At 37.5% G+C, this 18293-nt stretch overlaps 1 protein-coding gene across 5 annotated transcripts in view; it reads left to right on the top strand.

Moving 5' to 3' along the window:
• The window catches only part of MTFR1 (mitochondrial fission regulator 1), a 74494-nt gene that overhangs the window by 38174 nt on the left and 18027 nt on the right, over nucleotides 1-18293 (top strand). For all 5 annotated transcript variants that reach the window (XM_039246955.1, XM_039246956.1, XM_039246960.1 and 2 more), the window contains 2 exons: nucleotides 3738-3836; nucleotides 16936-17057. In XM_039246955.1, coding sequence (XP_039102886.1) covers nucleotides 3738-3836; nucleotides 16936-17057 — 221 coding nt within the window. The remainder of the gene's footprint in view (nucleotides 1-3737; nucleotides 3837-16935; nucleotides 17058-18293) is intronic.

The following is an 18293-nucleotide window of genomic DNA, read 5'->3' as shown; positions in this document are numbered from 1 at the left end:
TTACATGTTTTATCTTCTTAAACAGAAAAAATACAAGCTTTGAGATTAGGGTTTTGTTTGCCATTAGAACAACCACGATGATTAGCTCTTTGTATTTCTCTGTACATATCAGCACCACTGGATGTAATAGCTGTCACTGATTGGTTTACTGTACTCAGTTCTTTTGCATAAATTATGTATGTTCACTAAACATTTTTTTGTTTTATAGGTATAACCACGGTTTTAGCAGATATCTAATTTGTATTAGTAATATATTTCCAGTAATACTTAAGAATTGTAACCTTTTGTGCTGCGGAGGAAGAAGGTGAATGTGGCTAGGAGTTTAGAGTAAGGAAACGAGACCTGAGGGAAGTGTTATCTTTAATTGGGGATTTTGAAATTGTTACAGAGTTTCATCTTCTTATCTCTGCCCCCCTCCCCAACACACGCTGTGGATTTTCCCCTGGCTCCCTTGGAGTTCAGGATTTGTACTTTGTTGGGTCCTAGACTCCTTGAAATTTTGATTAATGATACAGACTTTCTTCCAGAAAAATATTGTATATACACACAGTTTTGCATGTAATTTCAAGGATATGTGGACCCCAGAATAAGGACCTTTGTATTAACATTAAATAGCTTATCTTGAGAAAAATATGTTTGTTTAGAATTAAGTTTGTACTTTTCCTGCTAAATGGTACCTCTCAAATAGTAATATAGATTAAACTAGACTATAACAGATGAATCACCACATAAAACTCGAGTACAGTCATAGCGATGAGACAGATGATAGCTTCAGATTCCAAGCTCACACTTCAGCACTTCTACAATAGCGTTTCACAGTGTTAAAAAAGAACAAATTGCTTTCTTGTTGTCATCTCCTCCTTGCTGTCATCACTTTCAAACACTGTTGCTAAATGTTACGGACTGTCATTACTAGACCCAGACACGCAAACACACATGCACACAGATCCGTGATTAAATTGTCAGTAGTCATTATAAATAAAGCAAAGCGGAGTTTCTCTGTTTAATAACTAATTATGTTCTAATGGAATTGAATTCTTATTTCTTAAAGTGTCTAGCAGTGGCGGTTTTCTCCTGCCCCCTTTCTTAAATCTGAAAAAACACTAATGACAGTTTATCGTTAGAGGAAGTCTTCCCTTCTGCAGTATGCTGACAAGACAGCAGTTCAGCCGCCACCTAGGGAAGGAGATACACTTGGGCCCTGCTGTCCCCCAGTGCACAGACGGTGACTTTTCAGTGCCATCTGTTCATTATTTCTTCACAGCCATTTATAATTTCTCCCATTCTGTGAGAACTAAGTAGAAAAAATAAAGTAGGACCTAGTTTTAGAGTTCCTGGAAGTTAGCTGCTCTTTCCCTTACTGTTTCCTACAGTTGAGTGAAGGTTTTATGACTTGTTTCTCAGTATTCCAGTCATTACCTTACATAGGCCTTCCTTCGTATCTCTGGTGCTAGGTGTTGTGCAATTCACAGGTGACAGAAGAACATTGTTAGTCTACTGCATGTACTGGAAAGAATAACATAAAGCAATCAGATTTTCTGTCCTTTAACTTTGTATAAGAATCCTGAGTATTCTACTTAGTCCTTATAGGTAAAAGCTGAATCTTTGGCCACCTTCTCTTATAGAAGTCACCTGGTTTTCTTTCCTTCTGATATTAAACAGATGGGAAGATAATAGTTGAAACTTAGCCCTGAAGCATGCATAGCAGCAAATGCTAAAAGTTGGCAGAAACATTAGTTCCTGACCTTGGCAAATCCTTTTCACATTTTTCTTTGTGAACTTTCTGTCCTCTCCAACTCCAGTTAAGCTCTTTGCTTACTGGAGGGATGTGGGAGGTTAGCTGTAGACTCTGTAACTATCACACTGTGTGATGTGTAGTGTTTCACTACTTCTACATCATAGGAGAGTTTTGACTTCTGGCTAAATACAAGATTCAAGAAGAGAATGATTGAATGGTATACTTGCTATTGCCTTGTGATTTCTTTTTAAAAGATGAAGACCTATGAACATGTATAAGGTAGAATTTGCTTAAATATGGCTTTAGAATTACTTGCCCATGAACTTATTTTTTCTTGGCCTTACGCTGAATTGGTAACACTGATGCTTCCCATTTTTCTCTAGCTAGTCAAGAGATTTTTCTTCTCTTAGTCCTCTTGTGTTATTAACACTATTTGTGTGATAATCCTCTGTATGATCATTGGTGTGAATGATTTGCATTCCTGAATTAGAGGTAATTCCCTTCTAAGCTTCACAGTAGCTTTGCCTCTTATATTCTTTGTTTAATATTCATATTTCAGTATCGATGTCATCTTTCTACTGATCTATTTTCCAGTGTGTACCATCTTCTAAATTTATATTTCCAAAGCAAGTTATAGTTTTTGTTGCTTGTAGTAGCCAGAATAGGTTCCAGTACTTCCTAGAACTCTCTCGGGTAATAGTGAAACTTTGAGCATATAAGTGGTGAATTATATAAAAGCTGAGGCATATTCTGGAGGCATATATATCCCCAGGATCGTCACATTGAGACATACTGTTATCTGTAATTGGATTTGGTTGCTAAAATCTAAGAAAACAGATTACTTATATGCTCATTTTACAAGTTGTGCATGCTTTTAGAATGGTTTAAATGTCTAATTTGGGTTATGTGTTGGAGCCACTGCTATTTATTTATTCCTTGGTCATTCTGCATATGGTAAGGTAATTTCATTCTTTAAATTAGAATGGCCATGGAGTGACTTAAAAAGGGGTCACTGTCTGTTGCTCAGAATACATGCCAGCTGATTTGGTATTATTTAGTTTTAGGAAGTGATTGAATGTTAAAATTTAATGAATTAAGTCATATCATTCTCATTCTTTTCTTTCTAAATTGCTTTTAATAGCATACCAGCTCTCTTTGCCTCTCTGCCCAGGCTTTCAAGTGTAGCACTCAAAACAGATGGATAGTTTTTCTCTTTAAGGAAAAATCATATACTTGGGGAGAAGTTTCCAGGTACTTTATAATGATTTAACATTCTACATATGTGGGGTTTTTTTCTTTGCTTTCTGCTTTTGGGGGTTTTTTGCTTTAAGCATGGCATGATGTCCTGTGTGTACTGTGATTTCATCTGAAAAATTCTGCTCATTAGGATCACTAAAAGCCCACGTAGTACTTTTGTGTAAATTAGGAAAAGACCACCTTTTTCCTGGGGATAAGGCCTCACAATAAGACGCAGTATAGCTGGATTTTGGCCCACACTCCCCTTAAGCAGACATTTTTGTGTAGCAAAAAATGAAGCACCCCAAATAGTACAAATTCAGATTCCAAACTTTGTACTGATTTGGATTTGTTTTGAAAAGTTCGTTATAACAGAAGCTCATAGTTTTAAAAAAAAATGTATGTGTATTTAAAATTCTAAAACTTTAAAAATTATAGCAGAGGCAATAAAAAGTGTTCCTTTGCAGAATAGTATGAAAACATAGTGCAAATGCAAATGCAAAGTTTCTACTCCAAATGTAATTGTTTCACAACTATTATTCTTTATTATATAATGCCTTAAATTAAACCTTATTGTATTAATCATAACCAGCTAAATATATATATTTTAAATTTTACTTGAGAAATATTAGCTCATTTCCCATAACAAGGCATTCTGATCCATAATTAATGTGTCAGTAATGTACAATTAATTGTCCAGTTCTTTGTAGTGATAGTTTTATAACCCTTATAATTAAACTTTTGGTTTTTCCTATTTCCTCAGGTACTTTGGTCTGGGAAGCCATATGGTTCATCTCGAAGTATCGTAAGGAAAATTGGTACTAATTTATCTCTGATCCAGTGTCCAAGAGTTCAGTTTCAGGTACTATATTTTATATGTTTCAACTTAACATGTGCATTAGAAATACAAATAGTCAAGACAGCTTTAGAAGTATTTTAGAACCTTTCCCCCATTGATGCTACTATCAATAGAAGACAATAAAACTATAGTAAAGTCTAATTTTACTTCCTCTGTGTAGTGATTATTCAAGCTTTTTAAAGCTCTTTAAGACATTTATCCTTCTTAAGAATGAATACATATACAAAGATTTAGAAGCATATCATAAGCCAAGCAGTTGTTAATTCCCAGGTGACCTTGGACATGGCCTTATGTGACTTTAGGGGGTTTTAGGTACCACCATTGTTTTCTTAAGTTATTATACCTTCTTATCTGGACAGCCGCTTTGTTCCCCTAGTTTATTTTTAGATGTATCTCTGGATGCCTCCTAAGTTGCTTTCTCCATCCGTGGTTTAAAGCTTAGCATTAATTGTAGGAACCATTGCTTGGGCAACAACAGTGTCAAGATAAAGAGGTAATTGTGGTTCTCAGAATGAGTTCAGTGAACCCTAATTGAGATATTTCTGAATGCTTAGGTCTTAGTATTCTCTTAGGGCCCGTAACTGAGAGCAACTCTGCTCTTTGCTTACAGACAAATTGTTATTTTCTTGATTTGGGCTTTTTGTTGTAATAGTGTTAGACATGTTCTTGTTTTTTTGTTTTTATTCTTTTATTTATTTCTGAGAGAGAGAGTGTGTGAGCAGGGGAGCGTCAGAGAGAGGGAGATACAGAATTGCAAGCAGGCTCCAGGCTCTGAGCTAGCCGTCAGCACAGAGCCCGATGCAGGGCTCGAACCCATGAACCGTGAGATCATGACCTGAGCCGAAGTCAGATGCTTAACCGACTGAGCCACCCAGGCGTCCCTGACATGTTCTTGTTTTTAAGTAATTCTTTACAACAGTAATACTACAAAACCTTTCAATGCAACATTTAAGAATATAAAGTTCAGCAGATATGTATACCAATTTTAAATAATAGATTAGCATGTGAAATGTGGGAGATGCATTTAATTCATAATCATGGCTCAGAAGTGCCCCTGAAAGCTTATTAGATATTGTCTTTCTCATAAGTCAGCACTCCTCGTAGGTAGAGGTAAAAATCTGTTCCTAAGTAAGTGGTAGAAATTAGCATTTGTTCAAGTTGACTAACAAGGTTGTTCATTGCTGTGCGCATTCATAAACCTGCTTGCATATTGACTGAAAAACTCTTATGCATCAGTCTAGAAATTGACAGATTGGAACTTCCCAAGAAATAATTTTTTAAAATCAATTTATAGGCTTTAAAAAAATAATCAAAATGTAGAAATCTGTAGTGGTAATTCTCTCAGGCACAATCTCTGAGGATTCAGTTAGACACAAATTGCTGATTGCTTCATTTGCCAACTTCTTTCAAATAACTACTGTGTTAACTGAGGCTTATTAACTTTTTTCTGATTGCTCAGTTCCTATAAAATTTTCTTTTCGTATATTTATGTATCTACTTAACCTAGTTGCAGGAGAACTTGTTGCAACATTTGTGTTCATGTAGCTAGAGATATGTAGAAGGACATGAAGATAATCTAGTATTTTTTAGTAAAAGCCCAAATCTGCCTTGACAGTTAATGGGCTGAAATACTAGAGCCAAGTATAGTTTCTTGGGGAGAGTCTCATTCTCAATGTTATTAAAAGAGTATGAGCGGGATTGAGAATACTAGATTTAGTACAGGAGCTGCATTTGAATAAAGATGGATAAATAGAGGAGTAGGATCGGAGAAATACTGGTGGCCTACTTGAGAATATAGTGGGAGACAGAAGACATTTGTTTATAATGAGATTTTAACTTCCAGGTGGTTTTATTTAGCATCTGAGTCTCTTCAAATTCAAGGTCAATATTAAAGTGAGTATTTTATCTGCTAATTAGATATTTTAATTTGGCTATTATTCCTTCGTATCTTCTCTTTTTCTTTAACTACATCTATCAAAAATGTAAATATGTGGGATTTTAAAAAACATGCAATTAGAGTAATAAACTTAAAAATCCATTTTTGCTATTTTTCTGGCTCATTTGGGGATTTGATTGATAGGGAATGTATTTGGACTGTCTAGGAGTCCAGCATGAGTACATTATTATTGCCACCTGACGGTTGGACATTAACTTACTTGCTTGCTACTCAGGTGATTCAACTCCCTGATTTTACAAATTAGATTTATAAGAGTCACCAGTCAGAACATAGACCAACACGTTTATTTACACCTTAATCCACTTAATCCAGTTAATGGGCACAATAAATTTTGGACTGGGAATAAAATATGGCAATAAGTGTAAAAGGCGAAGTATTTCTTTGCTTTGTTATTTGAAGAAGACTTGCCAATAACACCATAGCCTTTTCTAGTACTTCATTTTGTGAGTGCTAGAAATTGGTTGTCTACTTTAGACTCAAAAAGGATCTCTAGGACCTTCATAATTTACTTATTTAAATTAAGTTTTTATATTTAAAAAAAAATGTTTTTTGAAAGCGAGCATACGCCGGGGAGGGGAGAGAGAGGGAGACACAATCCAAAGCAGGCTCCAGGCTCTGAGCTGTCAGCATAGAACCTGATGGAGGGCTCGTACTCACAAGCTGCAAAATCGTGATCTGAGCTGAAGTTGGATCCTTAACCAGCTGAGCCACCCAGGTGCCCCAAGTATTTAATTTTAATTCCAGTATAGTTAACATACAGTATTATATTAGTTTCAGATAAAGTGATTTAGCAGTTCTATACGTTACTCAGTGCTTATCATGGTGAGTGTACTCTTTAATCCCCATTATGTCTTTCACCCATCCCCCTCCCCACCTCTCCTCTAGTAAGCATCAGTTTGTTTTCAATAGTTAAGAGTCTGTTTTTTGGTTTGTCTCTTTTTTTCCCCTTTGCTTGCTTGTTTTGTTTCCTAAATTCCACATGTACGTGAAATCATATGGCATTTATCTTATTCTGACTGACTCATTTCACTTAGCATTATATACTCTCTAGCTCCTTCCATGTCCTTGCAAATGGCAAGATTTCATTCTTTGTTATGGCTAAGTAATATTCCAGTGTGTGTGTGTGTGTGTGTGTATGTTCATCTGCTCACGGACATTTGGGCAGCTTCCGTAATTTAGCTGATGTAAATAATTCTGCTATAAACATGGGGTGCATGTGTCCCTCTGAATTAGTGATTTTGTATTTTATGGGTAGATACCCAGTAGTGTGATTTCTGGATTATAAAATAGTTCTTTTTTTAATGTTTTGAAGATCCGTCATACTGTTTTCCGTGGTAAACTGTACCAGTTTGCATTCCCACAAATAGGACACAAGGTTTCCTTTTTTCCCACATCCTCACCAACACTTACTGTTTGTTAAAATGCTTTTTTGGTTTTTGTTTGAGAGAGCATGAGCAGAGCAGGGGTGGAAAGAGAGGGAGAGAGAAAATCCCAAGCAGGCTCTGCGCTGTCAGCACAGAGCCCGATGTGGGGCTTGAACTCATTAACCTTGAGATAATGGCCTGAGCTGAATCCAAGAGTCAAATGCTTAACCGACTAAGCCATGTAGGGGCCCCAAAATGTTTTTGATTTCAGTCATTCTGACAGGTGTGAGTTGATAGCTCATTGTAGTTTTTTTTTTTTTTTAATGTTTATTTATTTTTGAGAGAGAGGGGGAGCATACGCACTCTGTGGGGGAAGGGACAGAGAGAAAGGGAGCCACACAATCTAAAGCAGTCTCCAGGCTCAGAGCCATCAGCGCAGAGCCCGATGTGGGTCTTGGATTCACGAACAGTGGTGACATGACCTGAGCAAGGTCAGATGCTTAACCAACTGAGCCACCCAGGTACCCTGTCATTGTAGTTTTGATTTTCATTTCCCTGGTGATGAATGATATTGAGCATCTTTGCATGCATCTGTTGGCCATCTGTATATCTTCTTTGGAGAAATGTCTGTTTATGTCTTCTGCCCATTTTTAATTGGAGTATTTGTTTTTTGGTTATTGAGTTGTATCAGCTCTTTATATATTTTGATTACTCACCCTTTATTGGGTATGTCATTAGCAAATCTCCCATTCAGTGGGTTGCCTTTTTAGTTCTGTTTGTTTCCTTTGCTGTGCAGAATCTTTTATATTGTTGTAGTAGACCCTTCACATTTGCTTTAATTAGAGAAAAATAAACTTCCTTGGCCTTTCTATAGCTTTCAGACATGTACATTTCAACCTTGAGTCACAGTTACACATCTGGCCACAAGCATTTTGTGTATTTGACTGTTACGGCCCCCTTGGGAGTAGGAACCCAGGTTAAGACAAAGTGAGAGAGTAGATGCTTTTTGTTTTTTCTTTTCCTCTCCTAGTACTTTTTCCAGCTTCATGAAACCAAAAGAAAAACTCAGATCATGGAAGAACTGGAAAAAGCAGTGAGCTCTGGGAGATTGAGAGGAATGGGTGCTGAAGTTATCGTTCGCAGTGGTTCTCAGTGCTGTTTGCATATTTAAATCACCAGGAGCTTTAAAAAGTATTTGTGCCCAGGCCTCACCTTGCCAAGTAGTTTTATATGCTCACCTCCCTTGCAAAATCACAGAGCTTTTAAAGAGTATGGGTCCCACTCAAAGCTCACTAAATCAATTTCATACGTGTGTGTGTGTGTGTGTGTGGTTTGTTTGTTTATCTGGGTTTTTGTTGTTGTTTTTTTAACCTCTTGAGGAGCTTCTTGTGCACCTGAGGTGAAGACTTGAGGTACACATTGTATTTTAGCATTTTGCCACAGAATGTTTTCCTTAAAGCAGTAACATAATTATCTGATGGTTACAAAAGTAATCATTATAAAAGCACTTTGGGGGTGCATTTTTATAAATTTTAAATTGTATGAGTTAAAGAAAAAATGTGGGACCAGAAGCAGCTTATTGGAGTGATAAATATTACTTATGAAAAATCCTTTGGGTGCCTGGGTGGCTCAGTCGGTTAAGCCTCCCACCTTGGTTCAGGTCATAATCTCACAATTCATGGGTTTGAGCCCTTTATCGGGCTCTGTGCTGACAGCTCAGAGCCTGGAGCTGCTTCAGATTCTGTGTCTCCCTCTCTCTCTGCCCCTCCCCTACTCATACTCTCTCTTGCTCTTGCTTTCACTCTCAAAACTAAATAAACATTTTAAAAAATTTAAAAAAAGAAAGAACCGTAAGGCAAAAAGAATTAAATAAAGGTGGTCTTGAATACTACCAGAAAAAGTGGGGTGGGCCCCTTGGCCGTGGTGTAGAAGTTGGCCTTCCTACTTTGTAACTGGCCTCTGGGTGATTTAACCTGGACTTTCTTCCTTCCCTGTTGAAACCCTGCCCCAGCCTAGTTCCTGGGGCTGCTAGGGGTTGTTGGAACTGTGGAGGGAATGTTCTGTAAACAAAAAAGTAATGAATGAAATTCTTACTAAAGTTCACCCACTATGACGAAACCTGGAAGTAAAATAGCCACTTGTCACACCCTGTCTTTAGCAAATAATCTTGAAATCTGTACATTATTCTAGGTACTGTTAATCAGTGCTGGGCCAAAAAGGCATGATCTCTGCCCTTATTGGGATTTGATTCAGTGGGAGAGAGATTTAACAAGGAAATATTCTAATAGACATCTAATTGCAAGTTATACTAACTGCAGTGAAGGAAAACGTAGTATAGCGTGGGATAGGGTAATAATGATGGTTTCTCTGGAAGGCCCATTTGGAGGAATGATAGGTAAGATTAGAAAGAGCCAGCTCTTCAGAGTTGGGGCGAGGGGTGGAGTTGGTGGAAGAGAGAATATGTACGTAAGTTCTGGAACCAGCAAGACAGAAGTTACTGTTTGAGGAGCTGAGAGGGCTGGTGGGGCTTCATGGGTATGGTGGTCTTTGGGGCCTGAGCCATGTGAAGGTAAGTGCCTGGATTAGTACTAAAAATAACTGTTAAACTTAACACTTTTTTTTCAGTTACTCTTTAATATTCTGGAATATGCTAGCATGTGATGTCATACTCTGTGATGTTCACTTCTAGGTAATTTTAGCTCTAAAATGGTCGTTCTTAAGAACGAGATTCAGATACAATATTATGTTTTATAAATATGGTAGTGTGGCACCGTAATTTGAAGCCTAAGTCTGTAAACAATGAATGATGGTGATGTTTTATTCATTCTCAGTAATTTACTTCCTAAAGACTAGTTTCTCCTGGGGATCCTGTTACTTACCTTAGGTTATTTTGAGAGAGAGACACATTCCTCTCCCTTTGTCTCTCTGCTGTCTTTCCTGTCCCTGTTCCTCCTCACCTTCTCTTCCTATCCTCCTTCATTCTAGGCACATGATGAATAGAAAGCTTTAATAAATGCTCGATTTTTCAAATGTGACCGTTCTACTCAGAGACATGAGTGGCTGAGTCTTGGCTGGAATACTGCATGTAGTGTTCTTTACGCAGCTTTACTGCTTGTCCTCTTGGGCTCACTGTATGTCATTTCATTAAAATACAGAAATTTTGCTTTCAGTTTTTCTATGAGAGGAACTGGTAGAAAAAGAATTAAATCTCTTAGGACAAGTGTAGAGATTTTTATGTTAACTTCTTAAAGATTATTATTTTGCTGTGTCGCTTTTAAGACTACATGTTTTGCATTGGAATATAAACAAATGATGGGAAAATAGACTGAGTCTATTTACTAGTATACCCTTCTTGGCAAGAAACTGAGATAATCCTAATTCCTAGTACCAGTATATTTATTTTATGAAAAGTCACATTAGGACAAAATTAGCTCTTCTAATATTTTGTTCTAAGTATTTCAACTTTTATACAAGCTTTGTATTTTTCTTTCATGCATTTTGTTAAATTAGTTGTTTTGGTATATTTTTAGGTTATCAGAATATTTAAAATTATCTAAAGTTACTGTAGTAAAATCTTTGAAACATAATTGAATTTTGGATAATTTAAGTTGTACCAGATGTTGAGTTAAACTTCTTAAAAACAGTAAAAATACAATACTACTGAATTTTTGCTCTGAATGAAATATTTTTCATACTTTCTGGAAGGAATTGGATGCTTACAAATCAGTCAGTACTAATTTTACTTTTAAATCTTATGATGCCCTTGATTTTGAAAAAAAAAAATTTCTATTCTCTCTTCACTGTGGGTTTTTTTTTTCCCCCTCTTCACAACAATAGCTCTGATAGAACAGGACCTTGCTGGAACTTTCAGTAAGTTGGCTTTGTCTTTTCCAGACTTCCCGTTGGTCACCCGTGCATGTCAGCCGTGGCGTTTAAATTATATTTCCCACAGTCCGTACGCCGTCAGCCCCCTGCCTGCATTGATGCTACCTTAACTGGTGCTTCATTAAGTGAATTGTCTTTCCTGTTCCATTCTTGTTACTCAGTGCACATTTCAACAACTGAAATGGCCTTTTAGAAAAATATGAGTGTTTTCAGTTTTATTTTGTCTTTTGGATGAGTTTCGTTTCCCCGGGGACTTTGTTAGCCTTTTTGTTTGTTTGCTTGTTACTTAATAGCATAAATCACTGTTCTATACATACTTGACGTAAATACTAAGATGACGGTTTTGTGGGACAGGAGGTCCATTAGAAATAATACAGATATGATCAATTCTGGAATTGGTTATTGACAGTATCAGTATTTTCATCTCATTGAACACATGTTATATAGACATGGTTTTATTTTGGTGACTACATACAATCATTTCTAAGTAATATTGTAAACAAGTCACAGAAAATTTTGGTTTTTTGTTTTTTTAAGTCTATGCAGAAAGCACCATTTCATGTTTAATATGTTGAAGGTACTACAGATGTAAAATTGAGATACATTGTTTGATCTTTACAAAAATGGGTTGATTTATATTTTTAAATACTCATTTTTAGGGGCGCCTGGGTGGCTTAGTCGGTTAAGCGTCTGACTTTCGCTTAGGTCATGATCTTGCGGTTCGTGGGTTCGAGCCCCGCGTCGGGCTCTGTGCTGACTGCCAGCTCAGAGCCTGGAGCCTGTTTCAGAGTCTGTGACTCCCTCTCTCTCTGACCCTCCTCTGCTGACGCTGTCTCTCTCTCTCTCCTAAAAATAAATAAAAAACATTAAAAAAAATAATAAAAAAAAAACATTTTTAGAAAAGTATCATTTTGCTCCTTTTATAAAATATCTAGGAAGAGAACTGTAATTTTTGTAACTTTGGTGGGAAAGTAAGAAGTCTTGAGGCCAAAACTTCATTTTATTTGTCTTAAATATACCCCTTTTCCTACAAATTAGTAATTGTATTGAAATAACATTTTATTTACTACCATTTAAAAAAAAATTGATTTAAGAGAGAACATGAGCAGGGGAGAGGGGCAGAGGGAGAAAGAGAGAATCCCAAGCAGGCTCCATGCCCAGTGCAGAGCCTGACATGGCTTGATCTCACAACCATGAGATTATCATGACCTTGAGAGAAAATCAAGAGTGGAACGCTTAACCAACTGAGCCTACAATTTTGTTATCTAAAGTAGTTCTAAACCGATTGATCCTCTTGAGCTAGCATCTTAGGAAGGCATCATTCAGTTTTTACTTCTTTGATCTTTCACTTGTGCAAAATACCCCATTAACTACTGTTCCTTCTAGGAGTTTCCACAGGACTTGGAGACCTTCTGTTTAAGGATTTCCATGTAACCCACTTGGAGTCTCCCTATTACAGTGTTATGGGAATGTTAATACATGATTCTGTTTTTTCTTTACTTTTTAAAAATTTTTTATAATATTTATTTATTTTTGTGAGAGGGGGCCAAAGGATCTGAAGCAAGACTCTGCACTGACAGGCTAACAGCAGTGAACCCAATGTGGGGCTCAAACTCACATGAACTGTAAGATCATGACCTGAGCCAAAGTTGGATTCTCAACGTACTGAGTCACCCAGGCACCCCCATCATTCTGTTTTCAATAGTGGATACGACTAATATTGCCAGATTTCTCTGGCTCTTAAGATCAGATGTGATGCCTTTTTGAGTTATGTTAATTTAAGTTTTGTAAGATACCCATTGACTAAATAGCAGTGTGTTTATTGACTTATTTGGATAAATTTCTAAAATGTTATGGGAGAGAAGTAGAAAAATGTTTTTGATTTTTCTTTGATCGTATGCCTTGACAGTGTACTTCCTAAAGTGTTTACTCTTTTTTCTTTTATGGCCAGTTATTCACCTACATGCTTTAAAACATTTGTATTGGGGTGCTTGGGTGGCTCAGTTGGTTAAGTGTCCAGCTTCAGCCAGGTCGTGAGCTCATGGTTCATGAGTTAAGCCCCGTGTTGGGCTCTGTGCTGACAGCTCAGAGCCTAGAGCCTGCTTCAGATTCTGTGTCTCCCTCTCTCTCTGACCCTCTCCCACTCATGCTCGCTCGCTCGTGCTCTCTCTCTCTCTCTCAAAAAAAACAAAACATTAAAAAATTTTTGAAACATTTGTCTTAAAAAATTTTTCCTACTTTCTTTTTTTATGATTTATTGTCAAATTGGCTTCCATTCAACACCCAGTGTTCATCCCAACAAGTGCCCTCCTCAGTGCCCATCACCCACTTTCCCCACCCTCCCACCCCTCATCAACCCTCAGCTTGTTCTCTGTTTTTAAGTGTCTTATGGTTTGTCTCCCTCCCTCTCTGTAATGATTTTTCTCCCCTCTTCCTTTCCCCTCATGGTCTTCTGTTAACTTTCCCAAGATCCACATGTGAGTGAAAACATATGATACCTGTCTTTCACTGCCTGACTAATTTCACTTAGCATAATACCCATCCACGGTGTTACAGATGACAGGATTTCATTCTTTCTCATTGCCAAGTAGTATTCCATTGTCCGTATAAACCACATCTTCTTTATCCATTCATCTATTGATGGACATTTAGGTTCTTTCCATGATTTGGCTGTTGTTGAAAGTGCTGCTATGAACATTGGGGTGCAGGTGCCCCTGTGCATCAGCTCTCCTGTGTCAAGGATGTGGAGAAAAAGTAACCCTCTTGCACTGTTGGTGGGAATGCAAACTGGTGCAGCTGCTCTGGAGACAGTGTGGGGGTTCTTCAAAAACTTAAAAAGAAAATGATCCTAGAGCCCAGCAATAGCAGTGCTATTACCCCCCCCCCAACTTTTAAAAAATATATTTATTTACTTTTGAGAGACAGACAGACAGACAGTATGAGTGGGGAGGGGCAGAGAGAGGAGAGACAGAATCCAAAACAGGCTCCAGGCTCCAAGCTGTCAGTACAGACCCCAACATGGGGATCGAACTCCTGACTGTGAAATAATGACCTGAGCCAAAGTTGGACGCATAACTGACTGAGCCACCCAGGTGCCCCTAAAACATTTGTATTTTGAAAGTCTTTTCATCTTAATTCCATTATTAGTTTTTGTTTATTTTTTGTTCTTGCCTGGGATTAGATCCTTAAATATTTACTCCTTTAATACAGCTTGTTTTCCCTGGTGCCTGTACCTTTGTCTTCCCCAGAAGCCATAATTTAAGGCATTGTAAATACTTGAAATTCTTAGTATTTTATTAAAATAAAAGTTTTCTAATGCTACTTTATCAAGTTGATAATGTTAGATAATTATAGTACCAGAATGGGTGTACATGCTAGTAGCCAGTATGTTCAATTAAAATTTTATTCATAATATTAAAGATATTTAACTGTTTCAGTATTATGTGTTTGCATGTTATATTTTACCTTTGAGGAAGAAGCATTATTTAAGTGTAGCTTCCAAAAGCCTGATCTGTCAATGATAGTATTGAGAAGGTTCAAACAAGAGCATAGGTCAGCTTACAACCTTTTTTTTTTTTTAATAATTTATTTTTAAATTTACACCCAAGTTAGTTAGCATATAGTGCAACAGTGATTTCAGGAGTAGATACGTTACTGCCCCTCACCCATTTAGCCCATCCCCCCTCCCACAGCCCTCCAGTAATCCTCTGTTTGTTCTCCATATTTAAGAGTCTCCAATGTTTTTCCCCCTTCCTGTTTTATGTTATTTTTGCTTCCCTTCCCTTAGGTTCTTCTGTTTTGTATCTGAAAGTCCTCATATGAGTGAAGTCCTATGATATTTGTCTTTCTCTAATTTTGCTTAGCCTAATATCCTCTAGTTCCATCCACATAGTTGCAAATGGCAAGATTTCATTCTTTTTCATTGCCGAGTAATAATCCGTTGTGTATATACCACATCTTTATCCATTCATCTGTAGATGGACATTTGGGCTCTTTCCATACTTGGGCTGTTGTTGATAGAGCTGCTGTAAACATCGGGGTGCATGTGCCCCTTTGGAACATCACACCTGTATCCCTTAGATAAATACCTAGTAGTGCAATTGCTGGGTTGTAGGGTAGTTCTATTTTTAATGTTTTGAGGAACATCCCTGCTGTTTTCCAGAGCAGCTGCACCAGTGTGCATCCCCACCAGCAGTGCAAAGAGATCCTCTTTATCTGCATCCTCACCAACATCTGTTGGTGCCTGAGTTGTTCCTGTTAGTCATCTCACAGGTGTGAGGTAGTATCTCAGTGTGGTTGTGATTTGTATTTCCCTGATGATGAGTGATGTTGAGCATTTTTTTTATATACAGCACAACCTTTCTGATAATAAATGTCAATAAATAAATCTCTTTGGCCTTTTTAATTTTTTCTTCAATTAAAAAGTCTGCATTTTCTTTTTTATTTAAACTTCAGTGTTACTAACTTTAAGAAGTATTAATCTGATAACTTTATTTTAAAATGATTAGTCATTGGCCATCTGGCTCTGAAGCATTACACTTATAAGAAAAATTTAATTCAATTAAATTATCTTTCCATCTACTTTTCAAAGTAAATATCAGAACTTGCATGCTTTTTCTTTGTATTTCAGAATATTCTGTTCATTTATGTGGTTAAGCTTTAAATGGAGAATTCTGTTCTGCTATTTTTGTTTTTTTGTTCTTTAATATAAATAGTACTTGTCTTTAAAAATAATGATTTTAAAAGTACTTTCAGGGGCGCCTGGGTGGCTCAGTTGGGTTAGCATCTTACTTCAGCTCAGGTCAGGATCTCACAATTCATGCGTTTGAGCCCCACATCAGGCTCTGTGCTGAAAGCTCAGAGCCTGGAGCCTGCTTCGGATTCTGTGTCTCTTTCTCTCTGCCCCTCCCTTGCTTATGCTCTGTCTCTCAAAAATAAACATTTATAGAATTCTTTAAAAAATGTATCTTCAGCATTTTAACAGCATATCTATATGTTAATCCATTTTATTTATTTATTTTTTTTTTTTTTTAAATTTTTAATGTTTTATTTATTTCTAGGAGAGAGAGAGAGACAGCTTGAGCAGGGGAGGGTCAGAGAGAGAGGGAGTCACAGACTGAAACAGGCTCCAGACTCTGAGCTGGCCGTCAGCACAGAGCCCGACGCGGGGCTCGAACCCACGAACCGCGAGATCATGACCTAAGCGAAAGTCGGACGCTTAACTGACTAAGCCACCCAGGCGCCCCTGTTAATCCATTTTAAAACATTCTCAGATTTAGCACAGATCGTCACTTGCTTTTTTCTTGTTATTATACTTGTTTTGACTAAATAGATTTAGAAAAATTGATTTTTTAATGCTTAAATTATAAAAATTTTCATAATATTTTAGTATGAATGCAGGTTTTTGTTGGCTTTTTTTTTAAGACTTTTTATTTTTTTTATAATTTATTTTGAGGGACAGAGTACGCACACAAGCTGGGGAGAACATAGAGAGGGAGAGAAGGAATCCCAAACAAGTTCCACACTGTCAGCACAGAGCCCTATGTCGGGGCTTAAACCCACAAACCACGAGATCATGACCTGAACCAAAATCACGAGTCAGATGCTAAACCGACAGAGCCACCCATGTGCCCTCTTGGTTTGTTTTTAAAGCCAGTCTCATTTGATCTATAAAATAAAAATTGACTGAAGTTAAATTATAATTCAGGGATTGTCATAAGCCTATTAGGCAACAATACAACATAACTGATGTTCCCTTTTGTGGGAACATTCCATGGAAATGTTAGAAACTGTTCATGTGTTTGTAACACCAGAGCTGCTGATTTTCCTTTAGGTGATTAAAAAGTTTTATTCTAACACTTTGGTGACAAACAACTTTACTGTTTGTAACTTACAGCTTACCAGCCCCACAACAGAATGGAGCCCTAGTCCTCCAGGAGAGGATGCAGTGGTGTCTTTTGCTGATGTTGGATGGGTAGCCAAAGAAGAAGAAGAAGAAGAGTGTTCAACAAGACAAAGGTTAGTCTGAAAGGCTCTCAGAGCTGAGATGCAGTATTTATTATTTTAAAAGGTGATACATTTGCAGTATTTCATTTTAGTAGCCTAATTGGATGTCTAGTAACTAACCCACTTATTTTTCTTAGGTGGCCTTCTTTTCTGTCCATTTTAAAGACTCAACTAGTGGTATAAAGTTCCTAGAGACCTATAACTCTGTCTCAAGTCCTTCTGAGTTATAGAATTGCCTGCCCTTCAGAATTTTAATATGAAACCAGAAACAACTATCACAAATTTGATTAGATAAGTAATTAAGATGAATTTATTGGGGCAGAGGAATCAGTGTGGGTCATATTAGGGACTTTGTTTAATCACTGGAGAATGCTTCCTAAAAACTGTGTCAAGATGAGTTTGTTTCAAAGGGTATATGGGGCGCCTGGGTGGCTTAGTCGGTTAAGCGTCCGACTTTCGCTTAGGTCGTGATCTCGCGGTTCGTGGGTTCGAGCCCCGCGTCGGGCTCTGTGCTGACTGCCAGCTCGGAGCCTGGAGCCTGTTTCAGTCTGTGACTCCCTCTCTCTGACGCTCCCCTGCTCACGCTGTCTCTCTCTCTCTCTCCTAGAAATAAATAAAACATTAAAAAAAAATTAAAAAAAAAAAAAAAAGGTATAATGTGTAAGAGTTGGAGAGGCACTTTTATTTATTTGAAAGAGCCTGAATAAATTATTGACTATACTTCAGTCTGATAAACAGCCATGCAGCATATTCAACTCTTCATTCTTTTTTTTTTTTTTTTTTTAATGTTTTATTTATTTCTAGCAGAGAGAGACAGCAGAGCAGGGGAAGGTCAGAGAGAGAGGAGTCACAGACTGAAACAGGCTCCAGTCTCTGAGCTGGCCGTCAGCACAGAGCCCGACGCGGGGCTCAAACCCACGAACCGCGAGATCATGACCTGAGCGAAAGTCGGACGCTTAACCGACTAAGCCACCCAGGCGCCCCTTTTACTTTTTTTTCGTTTTTTTTTTGTTGTTGTTGTTGTTGTTCAATTCTTCATTCGTATTAGGCCTCAGAAATACGGAGATAAAAATAAGACCCTGCTTTCTAGGCATATTTGGTGTGCTAGAGGAGATTGAAAAGAAAATCAGTGATGTTGATATTATAAAGTTTCCTAAATAAACCCAGAAGGCCACTGTGGGATGAGAGGGGTTTGGCTTCCGAGAGGAGAGTGTGCTAGAGCTGAAGGAAGACAACCAGCAGAGGCAG

This window comes from Hyaena hyaena, unplaced genomic scaffold (assembly GCF_003009895.1).
Source record: "Hyaena hyaena isolate Hyena2069 unplaced genomic scaffold, ASM300989v1 scaffold_287, whole genome shotgun sequence".
NCBI lineage: Eukaryota > Metazoa > Chordata > Mammalia > Carnivora > Hyaenidae > Hyaena > Hyaena hyaena.
The sequence above is the reverse complement of the archived record's forward strand: the minus strand, read 5'-3'. Positions and strand labels throughout refer to the sequence as shown.